This window comes from Palaemon carinicauda, chromosome 44 (genome assembly GCF_036898095.1).
Source record: "Palaemon carinicauda isolate YSFRI2023 chromosome 44, ASM3689809v2, whole genome shotgun sequence".
Taxonomy (NCBI): domain Eukaryota; kingdom Metazoa; phylum Arthropoda; class Malacostraca; order Decapoda; family Palaemonidae; genus Palaemon; species Palaemon carinicauda.
The window spans coordinates 25,246,010-25,266,972 of record NC_090768.1 but is presented as its reverse complement, the minus strand read 5'-3'; the positions used below and the strand labels follow the sequence as shown (position 1 = coordinate 25,266,972).

General features: G+C 42.2%; 1 protein-coding gene across 4 annotated transcripts in view; it reads left to right on the top strand.

The window, feature by feature from the left end:
- frc (fringe connection) overlaps positions 1–20,963 on the top strand; it is a 292,532-nt gene that overhangs the window by 236,606 nt on the left and 34,963 nt on the right. For all 4 annotated transcript variants that reach the window (XM_068366665.1, XM_068366664.1, XM_068366663.1 and 1 more), the window contains exon 7: positions 7,228–7,457. In XM_068366665.1, coding sequence (XP_068222766.1) covers positions 7,228–7,457 — 230 coding nt within the window. The remainder of the gene's footprint in view (positions 1–7,227; positions 7,458–20,963) is intronic.

The following is a 20,963-nucleotide window of genomic DNA, read 5'->3' as shown; positions in this document are numbered from 1 at the left end:
ATCATTTATTTATTTCCTTGTTTCCTTTCCTCACTGGGCTATTTTTCCCTATTGGAGCCCTTGGGCTTGTAGCATCTTGCTTTTCTAACTAGGGTTGTAGCTTGGCTAGTAATGATATATATATATATATATATATATATATATATATATATATATATATATATATATATATATATGCGTAAAAATCACAGGAAAACGTGATGCTCAGATGCAGAAGAACCATAGGGAAAATGAAAATACGAAATATACGCTTAAGTCCTGACTAGTTACGTGATACTTCTTCAGAGGACTGATTTATTGAGAGAGGTTTCTTTACAATTTATAGGGAAAGCAAACGTACGAACATACATATAGAGATTTAGAGAACAATGACACTCCCTTACCAGCTACCTGGGCTTGAGTCAGGTGTTGAGTAGGAGGAGTCCCCAAGCTCATTAGACACCTGCTAAAAAGGGTCATTTCTAGTGGCGGGTATATTCTTGTTTTCTTCTTTTTTTTTTTTTCTTTTACTTTCAGTACAGTTTATTTATATGACAATACGGTAGCCTTATCTATGTAAATACATAAGCAAAACATACACAAACATACAAATATATATATATATATATATATATATACAGTGGAACCTCTACATCCGAACGTATCTACATCCGAATTTTCCAACATCCGAAGTAAAATTCGAGCAAATTTTTGACTCTACACCCGAATTTTATTTCGACACACGAAGTAAACATTACGCCATTGAGCGTCGAGTGCTCAGTTCTCTATTCTTGTGTGTGTCGTGTGGTTGTCCTCTGTTTGGTCTGTTATTAACAGTGCTTATTTTCTTCCTTTTCTCACATTTCCTTTTTGATTTTACCTATAATCATGGTGCCTATGAAGCTAAGTTTCAGTACAGGAAGAAGGCAATTCTTTCATTAGAATTGAAGCAAGAAATTATTGAAAAACATGAGAGCAGTGTGCATGTGAGTGATACTGTATGGCTAAACAATATGGCCGGAATAGGCCTATGATCTCGAGGATCATCAAGCTGAAGGCAGCCATTAAAGCAAATAACCATCGAAGGGGATCACCATTATTACAAGACATCGTAGCAATACCCTGGAAGAGATAGAACGCCTTTTGTTGATAGGGATAAAGGACAAAGAGATTGTTGGCAACGATCATTTGTGAGAAGGGCCAGCGTGATGAACAGAAAGAAAGAAAAAAGTGAAGCAAAGAAAACCAAGAAAGCATTATCAAGCTCTTTTAAATAACACTTCTCTCTTTTTCTGTTTCTCTCTAAACATAGCATTAACATGTTCTTTAAATAAAATCTCTCTCTCTCTCTCTTGTTCTTCTTCGCTGTTATAGTGTTAGATACGTCTACGTCTATTATTTTTTTTCCGAGAGAGAGAGAGAGAGAGAGAGAGAGAGAGAGAGAGAGAGAGAGAGAGAGAGAGAGAGAGAGAGAGTAAGTATTTATTTAAAGAACATGTTAACACCATGTCTACCTTCTCGCCGATCGTCCGTCTCTTCCTGGCGTAGCAAATCCTACACCTGCGTTGGCCTGTCTCTAAGGTAAAGTGGCAATAAAACACATTTTTTATTCATTATTTCTTTATAATTATCTTTTTTATATGCTTCTTTCATATTATGCAGTTATGTTATTGTTATGTGTAATTATGTGTAGCCATTTATTAAGGATTTATTATGGGTTTTTAGGCTGAGGAACGAATTAAATGAATTACCATGTATTCTTATGGGAAAATTCGTTTCTACATCCGAACATTTTCTACATCCGAAGTAGGTTGTGGAACGAATTAAATTCGTATGTAGAGGTACCACTGTATATATGTATATATATATATACTCAGAGGTCTCCTCTGCCGACTTCATTGGACGTAGGTGTTTCTCTGAGGCAGCAGGAAGGCGTTAGACCTTCCTCTTCCTGTGTGGCTCCTGTTGCGAGCACTTCTGCTCGTGAATCTCGTCCATTGATGCGAGAAACTCGCGATTTTGTGCTCGTATCTCTTGATTTGCGAGGAAATCTGCGATTTCCGTGAGCATTTCGCGAGCAGATGTGTCTGAACCGTGAGCAAGTGCGGTACCAACACCTTCGCCCCAGCCTTCAGCGTCTTCCACCTCCAGCTTCAGGCCGACACCCTTTCCAAAGGGTTTCAAGGAGTCGCCTAATAGGTTCCCTAACATTCCTATTAGTCCGGACCGTCCTACTCGTCCTCCAAGAGAACGTGTTCCACTGCCTCAGAGACTCTCCCCTGCGTTTACTGAAGTTCCTTCTAGAGTCCCCTTCTCCTAGACCTCCAAGGGAAGCCCAGGGCTTACCTAGGGGAACGGAACTTCTTGCAGGGGTGAGTACTTTTCTCACCACCCTGCTGAAGTCTCTTGAATGTGGCTCCTCCACCGCTACAACCTCCAACTGCTCCAGTCAAGGCGACCCCGAGGATTCCCTTGGAACCCTCGTCGAGTTCGTCCATTGGGAGTCAAGATCCTAGAGGGAGATCAACATCAGACAAGGCTCACAGATCACCTCCACACTTTACTCAAGTGAAGGCAAGGGAAACTATGACCAAGAGACAGAAAAGGAGTATGAGAGGCTTAACCCCACCACACGCTGACATCATCCGCCCTAGGACGAGCAGGGACTTGGGCTTGCCCAGGGAGATAACCATACATCTCCATCCTTAAAAGATTGAGGTAGTGCCTGCAGATCAGCGTCCGATTTCCTTACCTCTTCCAGAGTAGGAGCCTTCAGCTCTGTGCATAGGGAATCTAAGGACACCAAGATGAAACCCAAGAACGCTGCAGCAAGGGAAGCTTGTATTGCTGAGGCACAAGGAAGGTACCCTGTGGTGGGTCCCTCTAGTGATACAGTTGAAAACCCAGACCTACCCCAGACTCTGGAGGTGGATTACTCCTTGGATTCTGATGACGAGAATCTCCCAAAGGCGGCTAGTCCGAACTACCACTCTGAACAAGAGAGACACGAGTCGGAGCACACCTTTTGGCAGGTCCTTGCTTGCACAAGGGCCTTTAATAGGCTTGTGTAATCCTGGTACCACCATTCAGGAAGGGAAGGATATGGTGCTCAATGAGATATACGAGACCCAGAAGCCTTCCAGGTCCAGTGCCGCTTTGCCCTGGTCTAAGGGTTTGACAGCCGCCAAAAGGAAAGCTATCGCTCAGATAGCTGGAACTTCCAGTTCCTTGAGGGCAGGTTCCTCCTCTCAGTCCCTTCCACTTCCTTTTGTTATACAAAGGAAGTATTACGAGATCAAAGGGGAACGTCATTTCACCATGTCATTCGATCCTTCAGTAGTCTCTCTAATGAAGGGTCGCCCAACTCAAACCTCCTCCTCTCTGAGGGCCTCTCTCTCGTCAATTGAAATCCTGAACATAGAGAGAGGCGCGAAGTATTTCATGCTGGCTGCTTTATGGCTAGATTTATGGCTGGAATCCTTGGGCTTCGTGGTCGCTCCCACAATCTTTCAAAGGGGTCGGCCAGCAAGACTCTGGAGTCTTTCCTGATGTCAGGTACCCTAACTCTTGAGTTTCAGTCGCACTCCTCCTCACCTACCACCTGTAGGAGGAGGCCTACAGCACCGCTGGGAGAGGTGGCAGCTTCACGGGGCAGAACTCTGGACGGTTGAAGTGATCGCTCTAGGGTATTGCGTCCTGTTCATTCAATCTCTCCCTCCTCTAACTCATGATCCAGTGCCTCTTAAGCCTCTATGCGAAGGGATCCACAAAGGAGCTGGCCCTCATGGCCGAAGTCCAGACCATGCTACAGAAGGGCGCTCTCCAAAAGGTTGTGGACGGATCCCCAGGCTTTTACAGTTGAATTTTTCTAGGGAAAAAGGTGACTGGAGGCTGGAGACCAGTCATTGGTCTCTCTCCTCTGAACAAGCTTGTGCAACAGACTCGGTTCAGAATGTAGACGGCAGACACAATCATTCAAGCTGTTCGTCTAAGGGACTTCATGTGCACACTAGATCTGAAGGACGCTTACTGTACTTCCAGAGTGCAATCCATCTGTCTTTAAGGAAGTATCTAAGATTTATACAGGAAGAAAAGACATACCAGTTCAAGGTTCTATGCTTCAGTCTCACGACAGCTCCTCAGTTATTCACTAGAATGTTCGCCCTAGTGTCACCTTAGGCTCACAGGAACCACATCTGTCTTTACAGATATCTAGACGACTAACTGATCCTAGCAGCCTCAGGAACAACCCTTCTTCGTCACTGAGACATGCTACTCGAGTTTTGTCAGGATCTGGGGATCCTGATAAATCACGAGAAGTCATTACGGTAACCTTTACAAGGGGTGGTATACCTCAGTATGACAATAGACACCGTCGAAGAGAAAGTCTTCCCATCAGATGAAAGAGTGCACAGACTGAGGGAAGTGGCCAAGCCTTTCCTCAGAAAAGGAGTCCCTCCAGCCTCTCGTTGGTCGAGTCTGTTATGCTATCTAACCTCTCTGATCCGTCTAGTTCCAAACGGCCGCCTCAGGATAAGATCCCTGCAATGGCAGCTGAAGTCCGAGTAGATCCAACACTGATCTAGCGCATGATGACATGAGCTTGAAAAATATTCTTCACGCGCAACAAGGCTGGTAAAGTATTTTCTTTCCTAAATACAGGTAGTCGCCGACTTACGACCGAGATAGGGACCGAGAGATGAGTCGTAAGTCGAGTTCGCCGTATGTCGAGCTAGAAAAGTGAAGTTTCCGTAGATTTATTTTGATACGTTATGATTCGGCAATCATCTGGATCATATTTTGTCAATATTTTCTTACTGTCTATCATTATTCCATTTTCTTGTTTCATAGGATATCATATGCTCTTTAAATGCATTTTTGTATTCTATTTATCAATTTTGGAAGCATTTTACAATCGAGTACTGAAAATTTTGTTTACCTTTGGTTATGATCAGCTGATCTGAAAGTGCCGCTACCTACCGTATCAAAATATGGCGTACATACGTATGGCAAATTTTTTATCATTTCTTAACTTATTAGAAATAGCTTCATGATGAATATTACATCAACGCCAATATGTTACAGGAAATCAGTTTCCATACAGTTCGTCTAATCATTAGGTATAATGCGAAATCGTTGTAGCTCTTTCTGTGTGTGTGTGTGCGCGCGTGTGCTCGCTCTCGCAATCGCATACGGGTAGTTCATTTTTAAAGCTTCATACAGGTTTCTAGTTCAATATTAAGCCTTTATATTTCATTAGACATTACTGTGTTTAATTGTGGTTTATTAAAGCACATTTATATTTTATTTTTCAATTTCTTGAGCATATCAATAATCAACAAATACTTTTGATTTACTTTCGGTTGGCATCAGCTGATCTCAAGGTCACGCTGCCGTATTACTATTATGAGCACATTATATATAGCGCGAATAACACTGATTTATATAATTTTCTTGACATTCGAAATTTCTTCATAATGCATATTACATCAGCGCCAATATGTTATAGGGTATCGCATTTTCCATACAGTTCGTTTATAGACCTTATTATTAGTTATAAAAGAAATACTCTCTCTCTCTCTCTCTCTCTCTCTCTCTCTCTCTCTCTCTCTCTCTCTCTCTCTCTCTCTCTCTCTCTCTCTCTCTCTCTCTCTCTATTTTGTTTTTAATTCAGTATATATCATTCTTTGATGTTTCGATTATGGGAATAGTAACGTATCGGAAGGAAATCACTTGATTTGCCTCTCGCCTTCCGCCAGAAATATGACGTCATCAGACTTTTTTTCTTAAATTTACGGTAAGTTGTACTAATCTTATAACTAATGATACAGACCACTAAAACACTTGATATCGTTACTGGGTGTTTCGATGATGGGAAAGCTGTAATAAGATTACTCGGTAACAATGAAAGGAAATCATTCGGTTTGTTAGCGCGCTTCCGCCAGATACATGACGTCACAAGACACATGGCGTACAGTAAACTCTACGATGAATGACTTGCAAAATATGTAAATTTATTTTCTTTGTTTCTCGCAAGAAATGAAAAGAAAATACTAACTTAACAAACAAGAGTATTTTATTTTTATAATGTAAAAGGAAATATATTATTTTCAAGAAAATATTTGCCTTATTAGTATATTTTCTTTAGATAAACATCGATCCATTATCAGAGATTAAAAAAGTAGCGTACAGTCAAATTTACGCTACGTAGTACTCATGACAACCGATACAGACCCTCAAAATACTTTGTATCGTTATTTAATATTTCGATAATGGAAATACTAATATTAATCATTAGCCTATTGGAAGGAAATCACTGTATTGCCCGGACACGTTCCGATAGTGATGTGACGTCACCAGACATAATATGAACTCGACAGATATTAAAACTTTTCTTAATGTATTTTTAACTGAAAATAAATACTGAATATTAACAATAAAAGAAAATAATAATCTACCAAGATAAATCAGTTTATATGTATACAAGAAAATAGATTATTTTCAAGGAAATATTCGTCCTATTTCCGATAAACTTGTGACGTCATCACCCTGAAAAAATGGTCGTAAAGTCGAATAGTCGTATGTCGCATAGGTCGTAAGTCGAGCAATAGCTGTACTGTACTTTGTAAACACTTCGATGTATCAATAGTTATGTGCCATCAACATCCTCTTTGTCCTTTTAGGGTCTCCTAGACAACTTTGGTTTTTGGGACAAAGTACATTTCTAATGCTATCAATGCATCTTGCACTGCTGTGCACTGTGCACTACTTATGTTTTTTTTTTTTTTTTTTTTAATATACTTTTGACCCCTAGGTGCACTTTACCTTTGTTACCACTTTCTTCCATCTTGCTGTCTAGCCTCGCAACTTTTAATTTATATTGCAGTTGCAGATTTTTCCCTCAGTTGCAAATGGAGGCATGTCTTTGCTAACCCCAGTGCTTGTCCTTATGATTCAAATTCATAAATCCAATAAATCCAAATCTAATGAGGGATAGTTTTTTATCCTCTAAATAAATTCTCAGGTAACACTGCACCATAACTAAATGTGTAGTACAGTATAAGTAAAATATATTTGTATTATGGGAACATAAAAATTAGAAACTTTGTAACGAGAAAAAATTATTAGTATGGTACCAAGCTGTATTAAAGAATGCTATCGTATATAGGATCATGTCAGGGCCATATTATTCAAACATTTGTTATCCTACATAATCAGTTTTGTTAATCTGCTTTTCCTTTTTCACAGGGAGTCGCGTTTGAGGGTTGGAATGACATTTGGTTTGTCATACAATTCGTCGTTTCCTGTGTAATGGGATTCATACTTATGTTTTCTGTCATGTTGTGTACTCAGTACAATTCAGCCCTTACAACAACTATTATTGGCTGTCTGAAGAATATATTCGTCACTTATCTAGGGATGGTCATTGGTGGGGACTATGTTTTTTCAGTATACAACTTTTTAGGCCTAAATATCAGGTAAGTGAAATATTGTTTGTAGTTTGCATGACTGACTAGAGAACGTATGCGCATTATTGCATTTCCATATAGTCTGTTTATATAGTATTCTGCTCAATATATGGACAGTAGTACATTACTGTATTAGTTATCAGGTGTATACTGTACTGTAATCTCAAATATTTGATTTAGACCTACATATAAGCCAAAGTTATATGTATATCTGAAAGATTATATACTAATGAAAAATTATCTTACTATAATGATACATTCATAAATTATCAATATCAACCTTGTGTTTGCTTTCCAACCAGCTTCACCCCTGGCAAGGTAACAATTAATTCATAATTTATTCCTATGCAAATACAAACTTCTGGAGACATTTATATGGGGTAAATACTAATCAAGTTTTTTACAACAGGACAATCAAAATATTTGTTGATTGTGTCGTGCTCTTTTGCAAGGTAAACACAGCGCTTGCTCACGTCGTCTCCCCACAACACTGCTGGTGTCGAAGTGAAGAGGTTGTGCTCTCACTTCCTTCCTACGATGAGCTATTTGTATTGATCTCGCCGACCCTTTTAGTATTTAGTTATCTTTACTTGTGTTCTTTCTTAATTCACGGTCATTTGAGTGACTATTCATTAACTGTTAGTTACAAGAGTGCTTATGTCTAGTAAATCTCTGTATTTACGTGTTTTCTCAAGAAAGAATAGAGACGATTGTGGCCTCCTTATGAGCTAGGCAAACGTAGACATAGACACACATCCTGTGTTCCTCTCCCCTAGACAGAAATAATCAAGGGAATCTTCTTGTTGATACTGGAGAGAGTGGACTCCCTCCCAATGGGAGAGATTTTTTTCTTGTCACAGGAAACTTTACAAGATTTTTATATTGCTGAGTCTCCTCCCAATGGGAGTTAGAAAAGAACCTCATTCTATGTAACGAAAACCTCCCTTCAGTTTTACATGTCGAGATTTCTGTGAAACCTTACCTTCAAGCGACACACACATCCAGAAGTGTCGATTACACGCAGCGAGACCTTGAGGAGCCAGGTCTCAGCACATCAACCAGGATGATGAAAATGAACAAGCGTGTTCAACAAGACGCTCCCAAAGGAGGGACTCTAGAGTTGAGAAAGCTTTCTCCCTAAGTCCTGAGGTAATGGCGTTGGAAGAGGAAAGTCTGTAATTCCCAGCACGTTCTCATGGACTAAGTTTGCTGTATTACTAAGGGGGCCCTAAGCTAAGCTTAGGTCTCCTCTACAGAGTCTGAAGAGATCATCAGAGGCTCTTGATAAGGGTGGTTGGATCACATCAGCTGCGCCCACACCCCAAAACTTCCCAACTATGCATTCCTTCTATCTTCCCCTCGCCTTCTTTACCTAATAGAGTTGGGAAGTTGAGTAGGATGATTGCTTATTGTCAGGATTCAGGCAGGATCATCGTTCAGTCAGACAAAGTTGTACGCGCTGCCATTTCAGCGCATGATGACGTCACCACATGCACCAACCTTTCTGCATGTGAAGAATTTTCTTCATGCGCAAGACAAGCTTACAACTACTCCCAGGGTATTCCTAGCAAGGACAGATCATACACTAGTTGTATGCGTGAGAACTTTCTCCGCAACATATCAAGGTTGAGACATCCTCCCTAAAGAGTCTAGGTGGTGGCCCCAACTGTGGTGCCATGGACATGAATGATGAGTATAGTATGACATTATACTTAGGGGATTTTCCCAGTCTGACTTAAGAGTCAACCTTACTAAGAGGCATAGACAAAGCCCACGTCAAAGATAACGCAGAGGCCTTCCAGTCAATCTTTTGATTGTAATAGATCTAATCTGGAAAGGAACCCATACTTCGGCGCCTTATGTCAAGCCATGAAAAGTTTCCCCAGGATTCTCTCCGTATCCTTATCTCACCTCAATGTACAGTGATACCTCGGTACTCGACCATAATCCGTTCGAGATCCGTGTTCGACCTCCGATTTGTTCGAGTACCGAATTTTTTTTCCCCATAAGAAATAATGGTATATATTCTATTCCGTTCCCAAGCACTCGAACAGGCCCAAAATATTAATAAAACGTGTACCTAAACAACAATAATTATCTAAATGTGTATGAAATTGGTCAGAAAATCCTATAAAACAATTTTAAACCATTTACTGTACTAAAATAAAACAATTTTAAACCATTTTCTGTACTGTAGTGAACATACCTTTGAGCAGCGGTTCGATGGCATACAGGGATGGATGTGGAGAGGATGGAAGGGGGAGGTTACTGCTTGGAAGGAGAGTCCCCTTCCATGATGTGGCGGGGTAGTTCTCCTTCAGGAGTTGTTTCTCTCTCCAATGAAAGGGTGGGCAGATCTATTTCAGGGGTTTCTTCTCTTCTTTGTCTCTTCTTTGGAGGAGAAACAGGCTTTGATGTAGCAGCTTTCTTTTCTTTTGTGAAAAACTGGTCTATTGTTAATTGTTTCTTCCTCCTCTGCAGTATTCTTCGAAAATGATACATGACACTATCATTAAACATATGCACTGCCCGGTTTGCTACTGCAATTTCTGGGTGGTATTTTTCAGCAAAAGCCTGCACATCTGCCCACTTGGAACAAATTTCATTGATGAGAGAACTTGGAACATCCTCCCTTACCTCATCCTCTTCTGAAGATTCCTGCTCCACAATCAGATCCTGCTGCTGTTGTTGTTGCAGGTGCAACAATTCCTCCACAGTCAACTCGGTAGAATGGCTTTCTACAAGCTCATCAATATCATCCTTGTCGACCTCAAGCCCCAAACTCCTGCCCATGACAACAATTTCCTCAACGACATCAGTGTCATCAGAAATTACAGGGGTAGCAGTGCTTGGACCCGCCTCTGGTTGGAAACCTTCAAACTCCCTCTCTGTGACACATGATGGCCACAGCTTACGCCAGGCAGAGTTCAATGTCCTATAGGTCACACCTCGCCAAGCTTGGTCAATCATGTTAACAGAGTTGAGGATGCTGAAGTGTTCCTTCCAGAATTCCTTTAGGGTCAACTTCGTGTCACTGGTCACTTCAAAACACTTTCTGAAAAGGGCCTTGGTATAGAGTTTTTTGAAGTTTGAAATGACCTGTTGGTCCATGGGCTGGAGTATGGGAGTAGTATTGGGGGGCAAGAATTTGATTTTGATAAAGCTGTATTCTTCTTTCAAGTCATCCTCGAGACCTGGAGGATGTGCAGGAGCATTGTCCATAACCAGAAGACATTTCATTGGCAAGCTCTTTTCAATGAGGTAAGCCTTAACCTGGGGGGCAAACACTTCGTTTATCCACTCAGTAAAGAATTGTCTTGTGACCCAAGATTTAGTGTTCGAGCGCCACATAACTGGTAGTGCACTTTTACAAATATTATTTCGTTTGAACACCCGGGGGTTGTCCGAGTGGTACACTAACAAGGGTTTGATCTTGCAATCGCCACTTGCATTTGCACACAGCAACAATGTTAGCCTATCTTTCATTGGCTTGTGACCTGGCATCTTCGTCTCGTCCTTGGTAATGTACGTATTGGCTGGCATTTTCTTCCAAAATAACCCAGTCTCATCACAATTAAAGACTTGTTGTGCGATCAAATTTTGTTCATTTATGTACCGATCGAATTCCCCCACGTATTTATCGGCTGCAATTTGATCCGAACTAGCTGCCTCCCCATGCCTAGTAACACGATGAATACCTGTTCTATTACGAAACTTTTCAAACCAACCCCTGCTCGCTTTAAATGTAAATGAATCACTTTCACTGGTACTCGGACTTTTCTTCACTAATTCTTCATAGATATGCAACGCTTTTTCACAAATGAACGCTTCACTAACACTTTCCCCGGCCAACTGTTTTTCTTTAATAAATATTAAAAGCAACTTTTCCATCTCCTCAATCACTTGTGGCCTTTGCTTAGTTACCGCCGTAACTCCCGTTGCAACATTCGCCTTCTTAATCATTTCTTTATGCTTTAAAAACGTAGAAATGGTCGACTTCGCCATTCCGTATTCTACCGCTAAATCGGACACTCGTACACCATTCTCATATTTCGCTATAATTTCCTTCTTCAACTCGATCGTTGTTCGCACTGTTTTCCTCTTCTCCTTCCCCTTAACACTCATTACTTTCTTGGGACTCATTATGAAAGCTAAAAAAGCAATTAAAAGCACTGAAAATCACTAAATCACAACGAATGCTGATCGCGCGTTGTCTGAGTGACGCTCTCGAGAGAACTGATGCTTCCCGAACAAGCGAGAGTGGCCGAGATGGCGCGATCATCACAAAGCCCATGCGGTCGTCACGTGTTCGGCTGGTCGAGTACCGAATTTTTGGTCGAGCACCGCAGCAAAAATTTCTCGAAAATTTTGGTCGAACTCCGAATTGTTCGAGTATAGAGTCGTTCGACTACCGAGGTATCACTGTATTTACTGCTAGAGAAAGGAAGGGCATTCGAGATTTATAGGTAATCCTTGTAATCTTGACAACAAGCATATTGTTAATCCTGTGGAAGCCTCCACTGTGAGCACTGGCACCGACCCAACAGAGGTAAACCCTCTGAGAACCTCTACATCGGTTGCAGAGACGCCTCAGGCTATGAGGATTAGGAGCCTCATCCTCCACCTTATGACTATCACTCTCCTAGAAAAACCTGTCACTGAGGAAAAACCAAGAAACAGGATTCAGAAGCAAGTATGGAATCCTGAACTTGAATACAGATTAAAACTCAAAACAAATGCAAGTTTCTGCCTATGAGAATTCTCTTAAAACCAGCAGATTCCCAGGGCTACCACCTCTGGCCCTGTCTGAACAGAGAAATTTATCGGTGCCATCTGGGGCCTTTCAAAGCTTATCACCGGTCCAAGAGAGCTTGTCTAGCCTAGTTTCGTCCCTCCAAGAAAGAGAATGTATCCACAGTCTCCTCCATTTCTTCAGGCTAATGAACATGGAAAAAGTAGAAATATCTGTGATCTAAACCAGTTTATGGCTCGACTTGTTCTAAAGCAATATCCCGCTATGCGACTATTGAAGATCTCGAGGATTGTAATGCTCTATGTTGATTTGAAGATTTGTCACGAGCAGGGTCAAAGTCTTAGAATTCCTTTTACTTCAGGCCATTCCTTTATGGTAGAGCTGTGTCTTAAAAAGATGTGACATAATCTTGGCCAGATGCCAGGAACAACTGCTCCCTGGAGAGGTGTTAATTCTGAGAAATTTGGACTTAGTGAAGTTCTCCTACCAGCTCTCCCAGTCAGAAGTAGAGGCAACAGTAATAAAGATCACAAGACTGTAAACAAACTATTTAAGGAAAAAGAGAGACGACAACTGGTATGCGAGACTTGTATAAGATACAGAGTCTTCCCGTAATTCAAACTACTCAAACCAAGGAAGAGTTCCCCTCCCTCTGAAGGTAAAGACCGCAGGTTTAATGGCTCCTACTAGTACAGGTGTGTACCCAGACTTACCACAGGTAAAGAGTGGACATTAAAAGTATAAGAAGAGACCATTTTCTGAACACTTGGTATATGTTCAGGATATAGGTCTCCCCTTTTCCCTCTTTAATTACCATGGTTAGTCTAGATACGCTTCCACTAACAATGTGTTGAGGTTGACATCTAGCCATTTTTAGACATTCTCTTCCTCAAGAGTATTTTAATAACGGCTACTGACAGTGGAAGAACATGATTCAAGTTTCCAGTTCACTTGGTCTTATAGTAGGAAGTGGAATTTCCTTTGGATTTCTTCCCCTCCTTCTTATTTTGTAGTTGGCATAACAAATAGTGAATACTGGGTTTCAGGTTGTTGGTTACCAAGGTTTCTTAAGGGTGGACCTGTCTCATAGGATTAACTCCCCTCCCCCAACTATTGAGGTTGGGAAGAAGGGATTTATCTCCAAAGATTATCCTCACAATCGCAGACAGAATGGCTAAAATCAAGGATTTGTCTACCTTTTTCCTTTAATTTTAAAGCTTCACTACCAGTCAAGTTAAACGAGCTTACTTACGGGGTCCTTTTTTCCCGGAAACTGAACTCAGAAAATGCTTATTTTTGGGGAATATCTTATTCTCTTTTGGTTAATGAGAACTAGGGTGAATTTCATGTGGTCTTTTTCATGATCTTGCATCTCAGGAAGTCTATGGATGAAGAGTGCTTTGACCTCTCAGCCCAGAGATACTATGTATTTCCCTCTATTGGTGCCCGTAGATCAGAAGTGAAGTTCTTCATCCTGAACATGGCCACCATGTTGTTTAAGGCCCAACATGAAAACTCACTATCTTCCAAGGAAGATTCATTTGGGACCCCTCTCAATCACATATAATCAGTGGACCTGCCACCTTTCCCATTTCTGGTTCTATGAACAAATCCAGACTCCTGTTGGAAAAGATCTCGGGTTAACTCTTCCACGATATCCTCTCTTGAAGAGGTTTCTGATCACATGAACTACTAGTTATTCTTTCATGTAGAGCAGTACGAGTTGCTGACAGAACAAATAGCTGGGACATATCGACCCCCTTTTGCTCACGACCTCTGGCCTTTCTGGAAGAAATTAGTTAGTTACACTTTCTCTGAGTAATGAAAACTACCAGAAGAACCTATGCATTCTCAGGGTAAGTGTCCCAAGGGACCCCCCTTCAAACACATGATTGATGTGGACTTGCCGCAACCTTAGTGTTCTACAAAACCATGCGATAATACTAGTCCCAAAAACCCCTTGGTTCATGAGTTTTGACCAGAACCTATACATCCTCAGGTGAAGCGTCACTAGGAAACCCTCATGAGCACATGATTTATGTGGACTTGCCGCAACCTCAGCGTTCCGCAAAACCACACTGTAATACTAGTTCCCAAAAGCACTTTGTTCACGAGTTTTGTCAGCTCCAAAGAATTAGTTCAGAAACAACGTTTCTCTCTGATTTAGAGAAAGTACAGTGGTACCTCTACATACGAATTTAATCCGTTCCACAACCGACTTCGGGTGTAGAAAATGTTCGGTTGTAGAAACGAATTTTCCCATAAGAATACATTGAAATAGGATTAATCCGTGGTTGAGCCCAAAAACCTATGATAACTCCTTAATAAATTACTACACATAATTACACATGACAATAATGCACACTAAATTAGATAATAGACATGTAAAAAAGAATAATTATAAAGAAATAATAAATAATAAACGGATTTTTAGCGTCACTTTACCTTAGAAAGTCCAGCGCAGGTGTCGGTCTTGCTAGAGGAGACAGATGGGCGGCGAGGAGGTAGAGAGGGTGACTACGATAAACGTACACTACCGTAAGTTATTCTAACTTACACTAGTGAACTTTAACCTAACTTAGCTTATTTTTTTTATTTATTTTCCTTCCCCTTCATCGTGAGCTCGCTTTGTAGTTTTTTTAAAGAAGCTATCGATAGAAAGTTGCTTGGTACAGCTTTTCAGAATGTTTCGAAAATAAGTTAGAGAAACATCACCGAACTGCGCAACTACACGACAAACCTGCAATTTTTTTGGATGGTATTTGTCGATGAAGTCGACCACATCTTGATATTTTCCTAACACCTCTTTTATTTGCGCCGAACCTAACACATGTTCTACCTCCTCGATCCCTTCCTCGTCATCACTCATGTGCTCAGACATAGCATGGAGTTCCTTGAGCTCCTCTAGTAAGTTCGTCGTGATGTTCTTTTGCAAGTTCACTCACGCGGATGCCACGCTCATGCTTTTTAATAATTCCTTGCTTTACTTCTAAGGAAAGCATTTCCTTATTCCTTTTCTCACCACTACCACTACCACTTGCGAAACTAAGCTTTTTAGGACCCATGATTTACGTAAAATACCGTAAAAGGATGAACGTAAAAAATCACGATTAAAACACCGTTAATAGCAGAACACACAGGGCACAACCACACGAAGCCGACGAGAACAGAGGAATGTTCCAAGCCACGCTAATTGAGGGTCCCTCCGAGGTAGAAATGCTGCCTTCTATCGGCGGAAATAAAAAATACATCCGGCGCTATGAGTACCATCTACGTGTACAGGTACAGTATTGTTTACTTCGGGTGTCAAAAAAAAATTCAGGTGTAGAGTAGGAACGCGTTCGAATTGTACTTCGCGTGTCGAAAAATTCGGATACAACCGGTACGACGAAAATTGCTTACTTCGTGTGTCGAAATAGAATTCGGGTGTAGAGTCGAAAAATTGCTCGAATTTTACTTCGGGTGTTGGAAAATTCGGATGTAGATACGTTCGTGTGTAGAGGTTCCACTGTATAATAATCTATACTTAATCAGGTGAAGCATCACTAGGGACCCCCCCCCCCCCTTGAGCGCATGATACATGTGGGCTTGCCGCAACCTCAACATTTGGCGAAACCACTCTGCAATACAAGTCCTCAAGCTGGTGGATGAAAGGAAAAACCCATCTATCATTTACCTTAAAGGTGGCACTTTCAAGCTTTTGCACACCCTCTCAATAGGTATTATGGTGGCAGCACAACAAATGACCTAGCTGTTAGCTTTCACGGGACATGTACCAGTTCTAGCCTCAGGCCTAATTATTCCTGACACTACTTTCTAGAAGAAACTCTAAGGCTTTTGTTATGTGACACTTGATGTTCAAGCCTCCTCACCCCTGGTGAAGATTCCCCTTTTGTATTTGAAAGAGCAGCCCTCCCTCATTATGAGCCGACTACTCTGTTCTCTGGCGGTTCTCTTTGATCATGTACTATTACTTTTAGTAATTGTATCAGAAAAGGTTATAACTCTCATTCACGGATAGATACTTGACTCCTGATGAGAATCGGAAGTTTAGCCTAACCTCTTTATGAGCCGGCTACGCTGCTCTCTAACAATTCATGTTGATCTCTTGCTATTACTTATAGTATTTGGATCTTCCTGAGAGGAAGGGTATACCTCTTAACTACATCGAGACTTCCTCCCTCTAAGGAAGACTCCCCATATAAATGAATCAGAAGTTTGCCTCCACGTAGGAATAAACTACAAATTTTATATAATTTGTATTTTTCCTAGCTATGAAAACCTGAGTCATTTACCAAGGGTCCTGCCTCAACTGCCCCACAAGTCTTTGACCAGGTGAGTGTTGTCAGGAGATGTTCCTTACGTGTGGGCTGTGTTGACCTGGCAACAGAGCATGATTCAGCAATAGAGCATGATGCAATCGACCAAAATTTTGATTGGCCGTTTTATATGACTTGAGTTTGTATAGATGGGGAAAAAAAAAAGTTATATAGAATTTCTAGCATTTCATAAATCATAAAACTTGAGTAATAATATCATTTTAGATAAAGACATTACATTTTCCAAGTAGGTAAAAATGATATGACAAGTAAAACAAAAGTTTACGCCTGTCCCAATCAACTACATACACCCCATCAAAAACTGTTGTTAACAGGAACTAGATTTTTTTTACTGTGAATAACTTTCCTTGTTTGGAAAATACTTTAAAGTTTACTATAATCATAAGGGAACTAATAGGCCTCTTTCAGTTTTAGAATGGAATAGAATTTTGAAATTACAGGATAAGGCAGTAAATGTGACTGTTCACTCATTTATGTACAGTACACTTACTGTATTTAGACATGTATCCATTTACTCATGAATATTAATATGAATTACTATATTCTGTACATGTATTTATAATCAAATATATTAAAGTAAAAAACAGTTTCGGATTTATGAATGTTTTCTGTGGTGTCTATTCAACGCTGAGGTACAATTAAGGAAAAACACTACTGTACGTCACTTTAAGATAAAAGTTAGGAGGTTGGAGAGCATAATATAAGAAAGGATGTAGGATGGAAGGTATAGTTTTGCCTGAACCAAGTCGTTGCATTTTGCAGTTATCTACGTAATTTTGATAAATTAGCTTTTTATTTAAACCCTGTGGTTTCAGTTGGAAGAATTTTTCTTGATATGGGGAAGTAAACTAAAGTACAGATTAAAACTTCTCATGCAAATATTTTTTTTCAGGGTCAATCATCGATCAGGTGTGAGTCAAACTGAAATAATGGCATAGTTATTATTTTAAGCTATCAAAAATTTTGTTTATGTTATAATTCTTTGGGATCTTTTAACAGAAAACTCATATTTTTTAACTAACTAAACAGTACATTGACTGCATACTTTTAACTGTTCCTCATATTGGGGGCTGTGGCTTTATTACAAGAGCCCGTTTCGAGGAAATATTAGCAGCTGTTCTGCATATGCATTCCTCAATTAAAAGAAATGCCTACTATATATGGTTAGCATATAGGAACTCAAGAAGTACAAACTTGCAGCGAATGTTTGTTCCGACACTAAATACAAACCCTTTTGCTCTTTCTAGGGACATACTTTCGGCAAAGCTGGAAGGTTAACCATAAGAGCGAGGTAGGGGTGTAGCCAACTACCCCGCTCACGCACATGCAGGTATTGTCTTGTCACTTTTTCTTTTGGCTTGGCTGAGAACAGACGTATCTCTCCGCCATCCAACTTAGCTGTTTGCCGTTTGACTTTTCTTGCTTTGTTTACTTTCTCTTTTCAGGTGTGCTTGTTTCTTGTTGCCGTCCATCATGCGGACCTGTCCAGGACCTGGGAGATGCTCGTGTGGTACCTTCATGTCCTCAGCCAGCCGACCTCCACTTGTTGTACCCGGTCTGCAGAGGAGGGCGTTGTGCGCGGGATGACATCTGCGAGGAATGCCAGGAGAAATATGGGCGGCGGCGCAAGAAAAAGTCTGAGAGATTCTTCGTTTTTGGGGTCTTCCTCGAAGTCAAAGAAACCTCGGATTTCTTCTTGACCCTCCCTCGATCTCTTCCTGAACAGGAGTGTTGACCAATTAACACCAAGTCAACCCCGGTGTTCAAAAGACGTGGTTGGTTCCCCTTGAGAAGCTGCCCTGCCCTTCCCCACGGAGGAAGCCTTCTCTCATGATGATTTCTTACAGGTGTAGCCTTTGCCGGGTTTTGCTGGTCTGCCATTGAAGGAATGCCTGCCGGAACTTCTGTAGCTGGGTGCCGAAAGAAAGCGTATTCCGCCCTCTTCAGAGGTAGAAGATCTCACACCAAGGAGCGCCATCCCTGAGAAGTCTCCTGAGTGTTCCACCTGCAATGTTCAGCAGGTCTCAAGTCCTCCGCTGTCACCTGCCGCCGAAGATTGCGCTTCTCCTCCTGAGTCTACTCAGCATGCGGAGGACGAGCAACATTCAAGGCATATTCCTGCTTCTCTGGGTGGACACCTCTCTCGCTCTCGAGTTGTGTTTTCCCGACGTTTTTCCGAGACCTTCGAGACAATGCCCTGCTTCTCCTCATTCGTGTTCCAGCCCTTCGGAGTGTGACTCTGCTGAGGATCCTTACCGGCGACGAATTCAGCATGTGCTCTCGCCACCTCATTGTATCTCTACTATCGAGGCAGTCTCCCTCTCGCAGCCTCCCGTCCTTCCGTTCTTCAGAAAGGACTCCGAGTGGTTCGACGCCTTGGTGAAGGCGGTGAGTAGGATCGTATCAGGGGTTGGCCCCTTCATCCAAGCAGCTGGCGGTAGCCTAGTACTTCGAGGATCCCGCTGGAGAAGACGGTATCGTCTAGTTCTTCGTCTTCCCTGTCTGACCCCACACAGGGAGCCACGTCATCTACCTCGTCCAGGGATCCTCCTCCACAGATGTTCATCTCTATCAAAAGGGTACGAGGAGCTGCCAGAGAGACAGGTACAGTTTAATAGGACTTCTTGCAGGTGGAGAAGACTGAGAAACCCAACTCCTTTTTTTGGGAGATACTTTCCACCCTCGTACAAGTCGAGGCTCTCGATCTCCTCGGGAGATCTTTCACTCCCAGCTACTGGCTCTCACCTGTAAAAGTGGTACCTCCGTGTGGAACAACCCTAGCAGCTCTTTCCCCTGGCCTTCTCTACTGGAGGAATTCCTTTCCCCCAAAGGTAAAGCAAGAACACTAAAACAATACCTAAGAACACTGCGGCCAAATAGTCTCAGCAGATCCAAGAGAAGACTCGCGAGACCTTTCCAGCAGCAGCAGGAACGTCAGCAGGGGACGTTCCTTTTGCTTCCCCGCTAGATGACAACTATGACCCACCCCTGGCTCCTATGGGTAAGAGCTCGTGGGTGGATGATGACCCGGACACTGACACTGAGGACTACCTTCTAAGAGCCACTAGTCCAAAGTACACGGAAGCGGAGCAGAAGGAGTCGAAGTATGCCTAGGGGCAGGTACTGGCCTGCATGAGGGCTATCAATGGACAACCCTGAAGTGATTCTTTAAAAAGGGCAAGGACAACATCCTCAACCACATCTTTGGCACTCTGCGACCACCCAAGACCAGTACAGCTTTACTCTGGTCTAAGAGGTTTAAGGGTGCCAGGAAGAGGGCATTTGCACAGATAGCTGGCTCCTCTAGCTCTCTTCTTGCAGGTTTATCCTTAAAGCTTCTCCCACCTTATCATTAAATCTGCTCCCACCTCCTTTCATTCAGCAAAGGAGGTACTACTAGGTTTCAGATGAGCCTCTTCTGGCCTTACCTTTAGACACGTCCATAGAGTCCCTTGCAAAAGTGGTCTCTTGTGATAGACTCGCAGCCCTCCCGGTCACTTTCTCCGCAGCTGACACCCTAAATATGGAGAAAGTCGTGAAGTATGCTATGCAGGCCACTTTTTGACTATACATATGGTTAGGGTCAGTGGGACACCTCGTCAGGACTAAAGATTGGTCCAAGGATTCAAAGAGGAAATCGATGGAAACATTCCTCTTGTCGGGTATCCACACCATTGAGTTTCTCCGCCACCAAGTGGTCAACTTGTGGGCGAACATGGTTTTCCAGAGAAGGGACTCGGTGATGGAAAAGTTCCATCGACAGTTCCTCTTGGTGAAAGTTACCTAGCCGATGAATTCTACACTTGACGCTCCTCTCTTTTTGGGTCGGAGGATGTTGAATGGGCGGCAGAGCACTGGAGGAAGTAAGATCATGACCCTCTCCTCCATAGGGCTGTGACATCTCTATCCTACAGAACAGCGCCCCCTCAGAAGCCACCGCAGACGACGTAGTTGCCAACGAACAGGACAGCAGCATCCTCGAGAAAAGTGTCGAAGAAGCTCTTTTCTGCTGAAGACAAGAAGGGCTCCAAAGCCTCCCGTGGTGGAAGAGGTAGTACAGCTGCTCCCGTTACGATGGGCAATCCTCCCACTTGCCCACCAGGGGGGGGATCCCTGCAACGGTGCTGGCAGAGATGGCTGCAGCATGGGGCTGAACCCTGGACAGTCTCTGTGATTCGTACAATGTTTTGCATCCCGTTCATTCAATCTCTCCTTCCATGGACTCAGAATCCAGCTCCATCGAGGTCCTATGTGAAGGGATCTGCAAAAGAGCTGGCCCGAAGTCCACACCAAGTTGGAGAAGGGCGCTCTCCAGGAGGTCCTCAACAAATCTCCAGGCTTCTTCAGTCGCCTTTCTTATGAAAAAGGTGTTTGGAAATCCATCATTGATCTCTCGGCACTGAACAGGTTTGTTCTGCAAAC